We start from the raw sequence: 15,561 nt of genomic DNA on the forward strand, positions 1-15,561 counted from the left end.
GCATTTCGACACTTAGAATAAGATAGCCTGTGTGGGCTTGTTTTTTGGAACAGTTCAAAGATAGGGTTTCTGAGAGCAAATTGAAGACGAAAGCATCATGAAAGGACTGCCTTGGCAGTTCGGTGACGGGACCATGGAGACCCAGCAGCCTTTACTGGGGAACCAGAACTGAAACGTGCCTTTGTGATTTCTTTATTCGGTGCGAACCATTTATCGCATGGCTGCTAAGTGCGAGGAGAGGTTAGTTGCGCGGATATCAGCGTGAGAGCCAGTTGCTGGCGTGGAATAGGGTTCTGGTGCTGAAGGAAGTACGGAGCCATGCGCATGGCTGGCGTCTTTGATGAAGACGACGAAGAGCCTCCGACTGCATGGCCGGAGCACTTTGGGTGTTGATGCGACTGAGATTGGGAACCCGAAACGTAGCTGGACGCCTTTCTGGCTGGCTGTTGTCTCGGCGCCTTATGCTTCACCCTCAATTTGTTTGTGTCCTTTGGATTACTTGCTTCGCTGGAATCATTCGACGACGGCGCAGAAGACAAATCACTATTATCATCAGCATGTCCTCGCGCCATCAGCGGAATATCCAATGGCACCCTGGATCCGCCTATCGTGCTAAGCACCTGCTCGTAGGTCAGCTCAAAGCCCAGCGTTGCCATGTCACAATAATCTCCGCCGAGAACCAAGGCAACAGACATGTCATCCTCCACTGCCCTGTCTGCCACGGGCAACCCAAAATCGCTATTCAATAGAACGTCCAACCCAGCATCAGAACGTTCAAAGCCCACAAACGTCTCGGCTCCACTCCCTCGGTGGGCCATATTGCTATTCCTTTGCTGCACCATTGCCGCAAGGGACGTGTTCGAAGCAGTAGGTGAATTTGCGGGACTACATATAACGCGTTGGTCTTCGTGCGTATCACAACTGTCGTCATTGTCGTCGCTGTCGCTGGATCGCGCCAGCTGCTCATCCCCAGCCTCTTCGTTCCCCCTATACTCCTCCTCTTCCACCTCCTCCTGCTCTCCATAAATCACTCGGGCGAGCAATTCATCTCTCTTCAGTTTGGCACGCCGGTTCTGGAACCAGACTTGAACCGTCCTCGGATCCAGGCTCAGATACTGTGCAAATGCTAGCCGCTCCTTCGTACTGGGTTTCTCGTTCTTGTAGAACTGATGCATCAAGTACTCTGTCTCATCGATTGAGAGGCGTCGTCGGCGATTAAGCCTCTTATCTGGCTGCATCGATACAACAGCGTCTATCAATGGCGATGTGACTGGAGGCGTGTCTGGAGGAGATCGCGAGCGACGGCGAAGATGACGGCGGCGTTGGCACTGCCGTTGGCAAACGCGTTGGTTTACCTGGGGCTCTTGATGATCGGATGCCACAGAACATTCCTTGGTCAGTGCTAGGAGCACATTCGATGTTGCCGTTTCTAACATCAGAAGCTCAGGTAGTGAAGGCTGGACACATGCCTCGTCCTGGTGGACGTTTCTAGGTTGGCTATGGAGCCTGGACGGCGATGGTAGGTCGTCGGGCGAATGGGGCCTGTGCAACGATTGCGACTGGCAATGGTACTGTGATACTGACACCCTGGCGCTCAATGGAGGTGAATACTGCCCTTGATTCTGTGGTACTCGTTGTTGCAAGATCTCGAACCTTAACTCATTGATCGATTGTTGTGGTTGCTCGCAAAATACTTGTGCATGATCAAGGCTGGGTATCTGGGCCGTGGCGAAGTCAAATGGTTCATGAGGTGAAGGCTGTGGTATAGACGGTATGGCTGTGACAGCAAAAGTTGGGAAAGAGCGAGTGGGTAGCAGAGACGCGATGGTGTCAGCGCCATGGTTTCGAAAGAGGTTTTCCCGATCATTCATTGCCTTGAAAAGAGGTGCGTGTGGGATAAAAGCGCGAGAAAGAGAAAGCAGAATGTAAGCTAGGGCCATGCTAATATAAAAAGGATTGCTGCCTCAACAGCGGTGCTGTTACTCTCGGCAGCATTAAACTTCTTAGTGTGTAAGCGATAGCTGGCACTCATAGTTGGTGTCCTGCAGCGAAGAAGGCGATGAAGATCGGCATTGATTCTGTAGAATAAAAGTCGCCGAGTTTACATCAATGCTGATACTGGAGGATGGCTGGTCTCATAAAGCAGACGATAAAGACGGCTATGAGCGCTGACTTTTAATGTATACGATACACACCTGGACTTTGATTGGCACTCTGGTGCTAGGGAGGTCGAGCGGGCTGATAGGAACGTCTCCAGAAGGCAATTTTCTTTCCATGGCGGGGGTGAAGAAGAGAGGGGCGTTGTCGTGCTTTTGTAGCTTCTGTACTTGTGCAAGTGGATATCAATTGAGTGAACTGAGCGAGTCGTTAGTATTTGTGCGACAAGGATGATTTCTATATGCAATGGACCTAGGACTAGCATACAACAGGCGCCTGTAGCCATCCTCCCTACACACATCCAAATTCTACCATTATCGGCACTTACTTCCATGCCCCCACTTCACTTTCCTTCTATAAACAGAATAGGAAGCACTCCTGCTCGTTCAAGCTTGCGGGGCTGTCATACAAATAAAAAAAAACATTAGCTCTCTCGAGCAAGACCTCTAAGCATGAACATGCTCTTCTCAGCAACGGGAACCCAGATAAAAGATAACAAAAATGTAGCAAAGGGTGGTTTCGATCCACCGACCTCTGGGTTATGAGCCCAGCGCTCTTCCTCTGGGCGACTTTGCTTTTGAATCATGAACGTTTGGCGTTATAAGACTATTATATTTTTAAAATTTATAATAAAGTTAGCGCTCTCTAAGTGCAATTATTCTTTAAGTGCAATAATTTAGCTGCATACCCCTGCAATCGAGCGACCTTTTACTGCACAATTCCCTAGCTGCATTATCCCCTCATAATAGAAATGAATATCCGAGGTACTCCCATCGCTGCTCCGGATTCTGCTCGCAAGGGTGCTTCTGATACAGAACCGAGCATCTCATGCGCCATTCCATGTGCCTGTTTTCCTTTTTTCTTTCCACTCTTAATTAGGCACACTTTCTAGTCTACACACTGTCGGCACCTCAGGCGCACCTCTCTTTTAAATTGAGTTCTGCAACAGCAACTACGAAACAAAGAGCTACATAGGTTTATGCTAGTATGGCATGAAAGAGCCATGTGCTCTGCTGAACACAGGTCTTATGTAACTTGACACTTTTTTAAAAACCGCTCCTCTTTCATGACTGAATATGATATATCCCAGGACATAGAGGTATCGAAATGGTTCTTTGATGTCGATATATCCAAAGAGCATCGGCAATCGTCCACACTCTCTAGGCCGTTTATTAGACGATGTATAAAACATCGCTTCATAAAAATGCCTTGCAACAGGACCCGATTTCAATCAAACAACAACAACATTATGAGAGAAGTAATTACTGTCGGCTTTGCAGCCAACTTCCGATTAGTGCGTCCGCCCTCCTTCAGCTATCCTAAAACTACGCTCCTCGCAATAACACTGTCGAAACCTCACCAAGCTTTCACCACCTGCACATCTCTTTACTCAAAACCATACTACCCTAGATTTAGTTGCAACGCTCGTGTCGCGACAGGAATGCAGCAACACCACTTCCTTTCCTGCAGTCCATTTTTGAAAACATTCACTCCTGTTCAGTATAGTCAATTTCATGCCTTCCATTCTTCCCATCAAACGGCGTTCTCGCTCCGTGCGATCCCTGAAGCGCTGACTACTTTCAAAACTTTACCGACAGCGGAGATACTTACATATCTATCAATGGTGTCAATCACCGCACGCCTATTGCACCCGTTCTACAATCGATTCCTTCAGGGTGGCAATGCTCTTCGATCCTTGCTAGAATGGGCAGCGAGTCTAACTTGCCTCACCGTTGTAGCCTTTGGGACTGAAAAAGAGTCAAACACAGGCCGATGGAAGTTTAAATTCCTTCCTTCCAAGCATCCTAATGAAACCGAACAGCAAACACGCGCCATAAGGAAAGAGCTCGAGGAAAAGGGAACTGTCGAAGCCTGGGAGGATGAGCGCATAAGACTATGGAAGCGCGTGTGGGGGAATTTGTTAAACGTGAGCGGGGACGATGGCAAGATGCCAGGGGAGGATGGCAAAGAGAGAGGGAAAAGGTGTAGGCATAGGTCGCTGTACATTTTGAGGAATGACAAAGTTAACGCGTTTGCAGCTCCGCCCGGGTACGTTTGTGTCAACAAAGGAATGCTTGATTTCGCGGGTCACGACGAGGGCTTGATCGCAACGGTACTGGCGCATGAGCTCGCGCACCTGGACCAGGAACACGCCTATGAGAAGCATGGGTTGGATATAACATTTATTGCTTGTACGTTAATCCACATCCATGAGGTTTGATAGGCGATACAGACCACGCCAGCAAGCACGGCTAATTCGTTTTTTTTTTTTTTTTTTCTTCCGGGTACGACTACAGTTTGCACGTTATTAGGACCATGTGCATTGCTCTGGCGCTTTAGTCGCTTGATTTCCATTGGCAGCCTTGCTTTTTCCGCGAACCTTCAAACCTGGATAACAACAAATCTCAACAACCGTAGCAGCCAGATCCGCGAACGCGAAGCCGATTTGGTGGCTCTTGAGGTCATGGCTCGTGCAGGGTATGATCCATATTCCGCTCTGCGCTATTATAGTATGCTCACAAAACGCTATGGGCAGCAGCGTGTGCGGAACTCTCGCCGCCAACTTCAATCAGTCGCTCGGCGCAAATTCGGATACTCAGCGAGATACAATGCAGCCGTGTGGGGCTTCGGCGAAGATATCGATGACGTTCTTGAGCCAGGCGACTACGACTTAAGTATGGGCCCCGATTATTATCTATGGTGGGATAGCACCCATCCTGAACCCTGGCAGCGGTATCAGTACCTACTGGAAGCCCTAACGGCGGCGCGCAAGAAATCTTTAGAATCGGAAGACTTGGGAGCTATGCCAGACAAGCAATTTCAGTCGAGCACCGACTCCTTGGAGATGGAGAGGTAGAATGCGATGGCATACGCGCCAAATAAATGAAGATTGATATATTTTTTTTGTTCGCGCTCACGTCAAGGCCACAGTCAAAGATACATTATGTCATGCAACAGAGGACTCTCTTGCCTAATTGGTATCTGACCATTCTCTCCTTCGCATTGTAAACGCGCAAAGCAGGATGATGAGCAGACGCACTTGAAGAAGAGCTGAATAGTCAAGGATGCGTATCGCGATGTTTTCTGTGCGATATTTAGTCGGACTAGGGGATATAATGCGGTATCTGAACAAGGGAAAATAAAGGTACAAGACTGAAGCTAAACTTTTCAAAGGAGACTGGCGAGGTAAAGGAAGGAGCCCTACCACTGCCAGAAAACTAGCAAAATCCTGTAACCGTAGTAAACTTGTTAAACACAGGAAACAGTCAACGGACGACAAACAGTTGCTTGGCGTGATCTTTGGTCGCACAGACTGACTTCGAAGCTAAATAGTATCAAGGGCAAGCGCCAAGTAGGATGAAATGAGCAGCTTCATTTTGCGCGACCATTTGCGCCGAATACTATTACGTCACAATTTTTTTAAGTTGAGTCCACTTGATCTTTAGTCCACATTAACCCTCCCTTCTCTACCATTCCTCGAGTCAGCTCAGCCTTTACGAGAAAAGTCATCACTAGAAGCACCATGCCAAGAATCGTGCTCGGAACACCCCAGGAAAAGGAGCTGACTGTAAGGCTGGGCAGATGTGTCTATGGACAATCCAGCTGCTATGCATGACCATCGACCAGACATGGCGTTGAAAGCATACTAACCTCTCAACCTTTCGACGCCGACCACCGTCTTACTCCTACCCTGCATAGACTCTGGTTCTGGGAAAGTTGAATGAATATGGCTGGGCCGACAATGAGGTCCTCGCCAACTTTATCGTCGTCATGGTTGCTAACGAGAAGTCCAAGATCGATATTATCGGAGAGCTGAACGACAGTAAGCAACGAATGGCGCACATATGGTTACAAGTCCAGTGGATCTGCACTTATTCATCATCTAACCCAGACTTTTTCGCCTTGCCCGTCCACATCTTCTGCCATTCTAGTCCTTCCCGACCAAGGTAGATCAGCATGGAAGGGGTCGTCATCACAAATTCTCAGTACCTGAAGTTTATGTTCTTAAAAAAACTCAACCAATTGCTCCCTCTCTTGTGCCGCATCTCCTATTTTCATCTATCAGCGTCCGATTTCGTGGATTGGCTTTACACCACCATAGACGGAGGAGCTCAGGCAACAGAACCCACGCAGGCAGAGGAGCAGCAGCAAGGTATACACAATTATCAGGATCATGTTCGATTTTATCTGGATGGGCATGGATCAAGGGCCGCGCCTTTCTTCTCTGTCAATCCATTCAAAGGCATCTTTCCCCAGCGGCTAACCACTGGAATCCATGCTTAAATCGTCCAGCCACTCTATCCTTACAACAGAGCCAAGAGATCTCAGCATCTGCCGCTGAGCCGGACGATGTCTCTATGGACGCCTCTCGCCAACGCCCATCTCCAGAGTCACGCGCACCTGGGCGTTTGCTAAAGAGCGCGATCAGCAACGCCACGAGGGAGGAGCCAGCACAACGTCGACAGGCACCCTCGAGAGTCTACGAGAACGAAAAGCGGGAGCGTAATAGTCCTAAGTCGCGCGAGAGGAGCCTGAGTCCAGCGCGGTCCAGAGAAGGTCTTTCGACGCGAGACGAACGGATCCGATTCCGGAGAACGAGCAGGGAGCGTGCCCAGGATGAAACCAGGATAGATGCACGCCTCGGTAACGGCCGCAAGGATAACGATCGCATGAAAGGACGATTAGGAGGAAGGATTGAGGATCGACTAGGCACTCGGGGCGATGTCCGTGTCCGATCTCGGGAGCGCTCATGGGATAGGCACAGTGATTACCATGACCGACGAATTGACAGGAACAGTCAACAGAATAAGAATGATCGTAGTGGTAGCAGGAGACGCGATGCCTTGAGGGACATTGAACGCCGTCTAGGTACTCGCCCTGTCAACAATTTTGACCACGATAGCGATGAGAACCTTCCCCGTCAGCCTGCATCGTGGTCATGGAACCCAGAACAGATGCTGCGTGTCGAAGCCGACATCACACGACGTACCGTCGAGGCACAGACCGCCAACGTCACACGGTGTCGGTACTGGCCCAACTGTGCGCAGGGCGAGATGTGTCAGTACTGGCACCCACGAGAGCTGTGCACGGACTTCCCCAATTGCTCCAAGACGGCGGATACGTGTCTTTACATTCACCCACTCGCAGAACCAACAGCGGAGCAGGTTGCAGCAGCTGCGCGCCAGGCTTTGATGCAGTCTATGCGTAACAGCAACAACGATTCGTCCGGCGGAAATGGAGATGGCAGCTCTACGCCCAAGATCAATGCGCTGCAGATGCCCTTTGCATTGGGGTCGTCTACGTCGCAGGACTGTAAGTTTGGAGCGCGATGCACAAGGCCCGACTGCAAGTTCCGTCATCCACAGAAAGAGTCGAATCAGCAGCCCTGCAAGTTCTTTCCACACTGCACCAAGCCCAACTGTCCATTCTTCCATCCGCCATATGGGTAAGCGACTGTCCAATGCGAGGCTTTATCATCCTACGTTCTCCCTTTATTTTCTTTTCCTTCGACTGGGGTATAATATGCTGATTATTGTTAACCATTGTCATCGTATTATTCAATTTTCGTTTTGTATCACAGGGAGCCATTGGCACAGAAGGACACGACCATGGATGAGTCAGAGGTCAATGGAGAAGTCGCTAACAGACTACCAACACTCTGTCGGTATGGCGATCAATGCACACGCCCTGGTTGTCATTTCACGCATCCACGCGATGGTCCCGCTGCTACCTCCACTATGCCTCTTGTAAGGACGATCGAAGCATGTTAATTAACGCTGTTTGGCACGACATCACTGTTCTGGAATACGTCAGAAGCTGACTGTATTTCGCATTTGTTTTTTCCTCACATAGTGCAAATTCAACCCTTGCACACGCCCTGGATGTCCATTCCGCCATGCCCCCGGCCAAACACCTGGCGTGGGTCACCACAAATCATTGATCCTCAACGGCGGCCCCAAAACCAGTGAACGTTTCGCAGGCGGTGTAGCAGATGCGAGCGAAGTAGAGAAGCTGCATGTGCCTGCTAGCGCACATTGGGCCAGTGGTGGAATCAGTCATCAGCCGGACCAGTCCACCCACCAGCACCAACAACAGCAGGAGTTGGACCAGGCGACGATCCAGGCAATGGAGGAGCAGGCAGCAGCAGAGATGGACATGGACATGGACGTTGCGATTTAGAGTGAGGTCTCTTGAAGCGGAGTTTTGATGGATATTGTTATTTTTAATCGTGGAGTCCATTCGCAACAAGCGCTGCATTGTGGTGGAATGAGGGGACGGATATGATACAGGAGAACTCGACTTACTGGAACACAAAAGGACAAAAAAATGCACAAAAATGAAAAACATAATAAAAAAGGACGAAAGACGAAAGAAAAAAAGAAAAGAAAAAAAAAAAAAAGAGAGAGAGAGCGGAATCCTTACGAAAGGAAGGACGGAGGGTACTTTTTGTACGTCGAGGCAGGAGTAGTTAGCCAGTTAGAATAACCCCCATTGTATTTTTACATGCATATAATAACATTGGTCTTTATCATCATTATCATCATCATCATCATCATCGACAACAGGGAGACATGAGAACAGATTTCGGCATTTAGAACTGTGACAAAAATAAAGCAGAAAGACGCCTAGAGAGTAACTGAGGCGATTGAACAAAAATGAGAGTACCCAAAACTTAGATAAATACAGGTTGCGGCTATCGTACGTCGCTTTCAAACCCTCCCCTCCCCCATACCCCTTCTTTCCAACGCAAACAAATAAAGCAGACCAACACGCTGTCCTTGTGTCGTCCCTCCTCTAGAATCCTGGGAAGTATGATCCGAGCTCATCGACCTCCCCTGGCGGGTAGACTCCATACTGTTCCGCGTCCTCGGGGTAGTCATCAAAATTGCTGGCGTCGCCCTCTCCTAAGATCGTTGGTCGGTAGGGCGCCTCGATCTGCCTCTGATAGACCTGATCCCAGTTGACGCCCTCGAACCACGCATGGTTCTTGATATCCGTCGCGCCTCCTCTCAAGTTTCCGTACCGCTTCGTCAGGTCCGCGGTCAGGAGCCGCTTCAACAGATCTTTGAGTGATGATGAGAAATGCGATGGGTACTTGACCTTGCCCGCCATGATTTTGCCATACAGCTTGATGTGGTCCTCGTCAAAGAAGGGCGGGAATCCTGCACACATCTCAAACATCAGCACGCCCATTGACCACCAGTCGACTGCTTTGCCGTATCCCTTCGACTGAATGATCTCCGGTGCCAAGTAATCGGGTGTACCGCACAGCGTCCAGGTCATGTTCTGAGGGACATGCTTTGCGAATCCGAAATCTGTGATCTTGATGTGTCCCAGAGAGTCGAGTAGTAGGTTCTCGGGTTTGAGATCACGGTAGATGACTGCATGGGAGTGGAGGTACTCGAGTGCAAGGAGGACCTCACATGTATAAAATCGCGCTACGTGTTCCGGGAAGCGCTATACAAGTCATCGCCGAATAAAGGGGGAAAGATCGGTTAGCATTCCTGCACATTTTGCCGCGTCTTTTTTATGGTGCGGTTGCCCTGCAGAATCACTTTGTTCTTTTTTACGCAATGTATACGACTGCGGGTACATTGCGTTTGTTGTTTGTAGTTTGTTCCCAGCCCAGATCCAAAAATATAAAGTATTCATGCAAAAAAAAAAAAAGTTAAGTTGCCTCTGGTCTGTACTTTGGTCACTCGCACCATAGGATTGACACATTTCGCGCGATTGTACCCCATATCTCTTTCTTTTGCATCCAACCTTGCTGGAGACAACAGCGCCACAAAAAGGGTGTCTCTTTGTCTGCACCCGGTCCAGATCGCGCACCCCTGGATCCCTTTTCACGGAGCCTGGAGACAACACGCTTCGATCTGGGGCGGAGAAGGCTGAGTGGGAAAAATACAGCAAATCTTTACCTGACTTTTCCTCAAAACGGAGAATAGCTCGCCTCCAACGACATAATCCATGACCATGTACAGATTGCGCTCGTCCTGGAACGTGCCCCAGAGGTTGATCAAGAACGGGTGTTCGACGCGTTCCAAAATCATCTTCTCGTTGTTCGTGTGCTCAACCTGCTTCAGTCGGACGACCTCCGTCTTCTTCAGCACCTTCATAGCATAGAACCGAGAGTTGTACCGAGACTGCACCAGGTGCACACGACCAAACGAGCCTGTACCCAGTGTTCGATGGATCCGGAAATCATTCAGGTTGAACTTGCGTCGGGCGGCTTGTTGTTGTGGTTGCCGTAATTGCCCTTGCTGATGGGCTTGTTGTGGAACTTGCTGAACTTGTTGCTGTTGTTGCTGTGTATGCTGCTGGGAAAGCTGTGCTAGCCGCTGTGCCTGCTGGGCTTGTGCTTGCTGCTGTGCAAGTAGCTGTGCCTGCTGCTGTGTTTGCTCTGTTTGCTGCTGTTGCTGCAATTGCGCCTGCTGTTGTTTCTGCTGCTCCAGTTGCCGCTGCTCCAGTTGTTGACGTTCGGGCAAGTTGGCGTCGGCAGAGACCATTTCGACAGATTGCATGCTATTTGTTAATTGACCACCTTGCTGCTGCTGGTAATACTGTTGTTGCTGGGGTTGGGGCTGCTGTAGTTGCTGAAACTGAGGTTGCTGCTGCTGGTTCTTTGAGGAACTCAACTGAAGCTGGTCCAGTGACAGATTATTTCCAACGGGGCTCTGGGATGTTGTGGCAGGCGTAGCAGGTGTGGCAAGCGTCGTTTGCTGCTGCACTGGGACTGAGGTTGAGGTTGAGGCTGATGCGGTGTTGTTGGACGAGGTCAAGGGCGAGGCCTGGCCAGATGGTGGAATCTGCTGGATGTCGGGGTTGGACTCGGAGGCGGACTGTAGCTTGGAGTCGTCGTGGCTATAGCCGTGGCCGTTAAAGTGAGTATTGTAGTCGAAGGTGGTGAATGGGTTTGAAGCTGATGTGTATGAGCCAAGGAGAGAGAAGGTAGGTTGGTTAGCAGGCAAGAGAAAGAGCAGATAAATAAGTCGTGTTCTCCCTTCTCTCATTTGCTCTCGCTTTCTCTCCCGCAAGTCCGCAGGTCCACAAAATAGCAATTGACCGAGGGAGAGAGGCCTGCGGGAGTACATAAAGTTGAATGAACCCATAGAGCAACTGACCAATTGAACCAATTGGCTTGGCCCTTCAGTGGTCAGGTATGTCTTTTCTTCTGGTGATCCTCACTCTTGCTCCACTCATGACATGATGAGAGACACTGATTGCGGCTGTGTGCAGTGAGTGAGTGAGAATTACTCTGTTTTTCTGCCTCGACGCATTATTGGATCCATCCGGAGGGTAGTAGTGCGAGGGAAGGGGCCATCAATAAGGTCACTTTCATAATATAAAAAAAAAAAAAAATCCACGTAGCACACGTAGCACATACGCACACTGGTATTTCCCACACTGCAAGCATCGCCACAAAAAAAAAAAAGCGCCAGAAAGTAGTGGAGAAGTGGGCATGAAGGTGAGGATGGAATGATAAAAAGTAGATATGCAAAGGCCTTCTTTCTGCAAGTTGACATATATACCTGTGAATTAGCAATTGAAAAGGTGACAAAAAGAGATGAAGAGGGTGAGAGGGTAAGAGGGTGAGAGGGAAAGAAGGAAAGAGAGAAAGGGAACAAGCAGATTGTGCAATTGGCCGGCCTGCCATACAATAGTCTTCGTCCCAAACAGAAATAGGAGCGAGTGAAGTGGTGTCAGTTGCATAAAGCGTCGTCGTTGAGAGAAAACGTTATTCCGGTGGAACAACAGGGTCCGCAGGCATCCGAGGAAACCGCACTGCACTGCATTGTATGGCCCCACAGTGCACCAGCATCGCAGCTAACCTCTGTTTGTTCAACGCTCAAGCACGCTGTTGATATCCATGAATATATTTAAAAAAAAAGGAAGCCCCAGTCGAAGAATACTACTTTGTCAAGGATACACGTCCAGTCGAGAAAGAAATGAAAACACGCTACCATCGCCGGTTCCCTCTTCTTACCTCGACGACTCTGCTGATATCCAGAGCCATTTTTGTTACTGTATCCTCCTGCCTGACTGCTCTGGATATTGGCTGTGTTGCCGACACCAACGTTGCTGTTGAGGGTCGTAGCATCACCCTTATAGCTGATAGGTGAAATCATGGTTGTGGCCATGGGGGACATGTTATGGCCGCTGTTTGTGCCGACTCGGGCTTCATATCGGGGCTGCTCATCGTGCCCAAAGTCGTTCGAGTCAACGGAGGCTATGTTGAGAGAATGAAAAGTGTTAATCGTTTGACAAAAAATGGCGGGAAAAGTAAAAAAATCAAAAACAAAGCACCGCGATAATGAATGCCGTTTGCCGCCTGGCCGTTTCTCACTGGTTTCGTTGACGCACATGCTCTTTTCTCCCCCTTTTCCTTCTCCATTCACATCTTTTGATCGTCCTGCACGCATTGATGGAATGCATGATGACAGCAATATCTGATTGCCGAATGTGCATGTGCATACACATGTGGAAATATCAAAGAATGTACCCAAAATGGATTTCTAGATCCTTTTCTATGGAAGCGTATCTTTTTTTTTTTTTTAAATGCCGAGAGAGTCTGGTCCCATTGAAGGTCATATTGCGTATTGCACGTCGGCTACCCATCGGCCGCTGATGGAGCTATGCAGGTTATGTCGATGATTGGCTGGAACGAATGAAATGCTTCACATTGTCATATGCACATCAAATGCACTAGCTGACCGAGTTATGTGTAATCACAAAAAGGCGTGGGACGAAGAAGCGATGGACGAGACGACGGTATACCATCAGACAACGGCGCCCAGGAGAGTGGGAGGAAGAGGAAGAGAAGGTGGTCTCAGATGGTGTCCATTATCCTGGTCCATGCGCCATCTATGGTGCTTCTCCTTCATCTCGACAGCTCAAGAAAGAGGTCATACTCGCATCATGGCGTCTCCATTTGCCACCAATTCGTATCCACGATGTCTTTTGTTGTCGCTCATTCCTATTGCCACCGGTGGTTTTATTCAAGTTCTGTGTCACCTTGCTACAACAGAAGCAGACCCTGCATGTCGCTAGATAAAGGATGTTGTTGTTGAGGAAGAAATGAGCATTGTTGTGGATGGTTACAGTGGTTTGTTGTCCCCTTACCACCGACATGGTCCGTGTCCATGGCATGTTCATGCCCAGACCTTTTCCGATGGATGGTCTTGTCCAGAAACTTGTTGAGCAGTGACATGGATTATGCCGCGAAATTATATGACAGATGGTGATGGTCGACGTTGCACTGCAAGAACAAGAGTAGATGGCAAAACTAGAGTGTAGTGCAGGGAAAGAGTCGAAAGAGGGTGGCAAGATGAAACCGGAATGGTGGCGAGAGAGAAAGAGATATAACATAAATAAAAAGAAACTGAGACACTCGAGTCACGCATCGCAGAGCGCGTTCTGTTTCATTTCTTCATTTACGGGCCTTCCTCTCTTTCATGGGAAGCAGACAAAGCGACGCGCTTTTTTTTTTTTATTTATTTTTTATTTTTTTAAATCGCTTATCCTGGCTATATCTAGCTTTAACCAGCTGCCATGACGATCTCGGACGGGTCAAGCATCCTCAGCTTGCGGATGAACAGCGACAATAGGAACGCAGCGCAGGCAATCGGCGTAATGCACTTGAAAATGAACTGGAACGTGTCTACATACGAACCAATCACTAACACCTTCACATCCGTTGGCAACTCCTGCACAGCCGTGATCGATTCTGCGATGTGGTATTGATAAATTATCGCCTTCGCAGAGTCCGGCAGCTTCAGGAGGTTCTCCGTCAAGTGGTTGTTGAACAATGCGGAGCACATCGCAATGCCAATGCCTCCTCCAATACTGTTCATAAATCCGCACAGTGCCGTTACGACTGCCATATCTTCTTTCTCGACCGCTGCCTGTGCAGCCAGCATACATGTTTGTAGAATCAAACCGATGCCCACTCCGACGATCAGCAGGAACCCAATTTGTGGACCCATTCCAGAATCCGCATCCAGGAGTATGCAGAGGCCAATGCCGATGGACATCATCGTGGTTCCCATCCAGATGAAGACACGATAGTCCCTAATCTTGCTCAATGCCGCACCCGATGCAATGGACGCGATGACGAGTCCCAAAACCATTGGCAGCAGATGTAGACCCGAAGCCGTCGCACCCACCCCCTTCACGACCTGGAAGTAGATGGGGGAATAGAAAATTACACCCAAGAAGGCTATCCCTGTCAAAAAATTGACACCAAAGAGTACAGCGACAGTCTTATTGAGGAACAATCTCGGCGGGATAATGGCCTCAACGGCGCGGCTCTCAACCCACATCAAGACCGCGATCAAAACTGCAGCAACGCAGAACAGAACAATGATCACGGCCGAGTTCCAGGCATAGGTCGTACCACCCCAGGTGATCGGCAAGAGCAAGCAAATGACCGCCACGATGATCAGGAGCGTGCCCAGGTAATCGATACGTGCCAATTGCTCACGAAGTGCTTGACGCTTGAACGGCAACCGCAAGAAGAGGAGGACCGAGGCAATAGTGACCACGCCCAATGGGAGATTGATTAGGAAGCACCATCGCCAGGTGACCTGCTGGACAAAGACACCGCCGAGTAAAGGACCGATCACGGATGAGACTCCGAAGACACTCCAGATAATGGACTGATACTTGGGCCGTTCTTCAAGTGGGAAGATATCTGAGATGATGATCAGAACGATCGAGAGAAGACCTGAGCCACCAAGACCTTGGATCGCACGGAAGACAATCAACATCGTCATGCTGTTGGCACCACCGGCACCGGCGGATCCTACCATGAAGGTAACACTTGCAAAGAGGATCATGATCTTCCGACCAAAGATGTCGCTGAACTTGCCTATACAATAAGCAGTGCACGACATGGAGAGGGTGTGAATCGCAGGTAGATGCTAGCAGTATATGCTATGGAATCAAACGCGTATCAAAGACATACCATACAGGGGTTGGAACGCATCTATGCGCGTAGATAATCACGTATGAAGGAACTGTTAGATGCTAAAGACACAAACCGCAGACGGACAAGGGAAGACAGCGCATAAAAGTAGGGAGCACTTACTGTAGGTGAGAAGGTATGCTGTGGCTACCCAAGACATTTCTGATTGGGCCTTGAAATCCGAAGCGATCTTTGGCAGGGCTGTCGCAATGATGGTTCCGTCAAGACTTGCCAGGAACGTGGCCATAGCCAACCTGCAATATGAAACGATTTGAACAGCATAGTGTTAACAGTGATTGTTATACCGGTCATTATCTGAGGATCCTTGGTAGCAGGGACCGTAGAATGAAAGGCGACGGCTAATACATGAAGCGTGGTAACGTGGAAAAAAAAAAAAAAAAAAAAAAAAGAAAAAAAGCTGGGACTGAGGCACCGCAGTC

At 49.2% G+C, this 15,561-nt stretch overlaps 5 protein-coding genes and 1 non-coding gene across 6 annotated transcripts; 2 read left to right on the plus strand and 4 right to left on the minus strand.

Moving 5' to 3' along the window:
• Positions 1-224: 224 nt before the first annotated feature.
• On the minus strand, positions 225-1,871 carry BC939DRAFT_501293 (uncharacterized protein; the record flags this gene model as incomplete). The annotated part of the gene is made up of 1 exon (XM_051560145.1): positions 225-1,871. The coding sequence occupies one exon, from the start codon at positions 1,869-1,871 to the stop codon at positions 225-227; it is 1,647 nt and encodes a 548-aa protein (XP_051414292.1).
• A 790-nt stretch (positions 1,872-2,661) lies between these two features.
• On the minus strand, positions 2,662-2,733 carry BC939DRAFT_t70. The gene has a single exon. It is a non-coding gene; the product is annotated as a tRNA-Met (tRNA).
• Positions 2,734-4,228: 1,495 nt separating this feature from the next.
• On the plus strand, positions 4,229-5,014 carry BC939DRAFT_501294 (uncharacterized protein; the record flags this gene model as incomplete). The annotated part of the gene is made up of 2 exons (XM_051560146.1): positions 4,229-4,326; positions 4,498-5,014. The coding sequence occupies 2 exons, from the start codon at positions 4,229-4,231 to the stop codon at positions 5,012-5,014; spliced, it is 615 nt and encodes a 204-aa protein (XP_051414293.1).
• Positions 5,015-5,619: 605 nt separating this feature from the next.
• On the plus strand, positions 5,620-8,557 carry BC939DRAFT_445295 (uncharacterized protein). Its single transcript, XM_051554783.1, has 7 exons — positions 5,620-5,725; positions 5,857-5,980; positions 6,090-6,104; positions 6,224-6,310; positions 6,451-7,603; positions 7,739-7,904; positions 8,011-8,557. The coding sequence occupies exons 1-7, from the start codon at positions 5,681-5,683 to the stop codon at positions 8,335-8,337; spliced, it is 1,917 nt and encodes a 638-aa protein (XP_051414294.1). The 5' UTR covers positions 5,620-5,680; the 3' UTR covers positions 8,338-8,557.
• Positions 8,558-8,685: 128 nt separating this feature from the next.
• BC939DRAFT_445302 (kinase-like domain-containing protein) lies at positions 8,686-13,468 on the minus strand. The gene is made up of 4 exons (XM_051554784.1): positions 13,279-13,468; positions 12,143-12,385; positions 10,077-11,077; positions 8,686-9,615 (listed from the first exon to the last, which is right to left on the minus strand). Exons 1-4 carry the CDS (start codon positions 13,364-13,366, stop codon positions 8,953-8,955), a joined length of 1,995 nt encoding a protein of 664 aa, XP_051414295.1. The 5' UTR covers positions 13,367-13,468; the 3' UTR covers positions 8,686-8,952.
• A 226-nt stretch (positions 13,469-13,694) lies between these two features.
• Positions 13,695-15,374, minus strand: BC939DRAFT_394948 (drug resistance transporter, EmrB/QacA subfamily; the record flags this gene model as incomplete). Its single annotated transcript, XM_051552192.1, has 2 exons — positions 13,695-15,020; positions 15,219-15,374. Coding segments are annotated over 2 exons (1,482 nt in total), but the record flags the coding sequence as incomplete, so codon positions are not given.
• Between the last annotated feature and the right edge of the window lie 187 nt (positions 15,375-15,561).

This window comes from Gamsiella multidivaricata, assembly GCF_025024155.1.
Source record: "Gamsiella multidivaricata strain RSA 2152 chromosome Unknown BC939scaffold_18, whole genome shotgun sequence".
In the NCBI taxonomy this organism is placed as follows: domain Eukaryota; kingdom Fungi; phylum Mortierellomycota; class Mortierellomycetes; order Mortierellales; family Mortierellaceae; genus Gamsiella; species Gamsiella multidivaricata.

Bases quoted from the DNA above. Each gene is read 5' to 3' on its own strand.
- BC939DRAFT_445295 (XM_051554783.1), top strand. From the start codon at position 5,681: ATGCCAAGAATCGTGCTCGGAACACCCCAGGAAAAGGAGCTGACT. The intron at 6,311-6,450 runs GTATACACAATT...TAAATCGTCCAG, and splicing joins GGCAGAGGAGCAGCAGCAAG to CCACTCTATCCTTACAACAG. The intron at 7,905-8,010 runs GTAAGGACGATC...TTCCTCACATAG, and splicing joins CTACCTCCACTATGCCTCTT to TGCAAATTCAACCCTTGCAC.
- BC939DRAFT_445302 (XM_051554784.1), bottom strand. From the start codon at position 13,366: ATGTCACTGCTCAACAAGTTTCTGGACAAGACCATCCATCGGAAAAGG. The intron at 12,386-13,278 runs GTAAGGGGACAA...CTCTCAACATAG, and splicing joins GGACACGGACCATGTCGGTG to CCTCCGTTGACTCGAACGAC. The intron at 11,078-12,142 runs GTAAGAAGAGGG...CATACACATCAG, and splicing joins ATATCAGCAGAGTCGTCGAG to CTTCAAACCCATTCACCACC.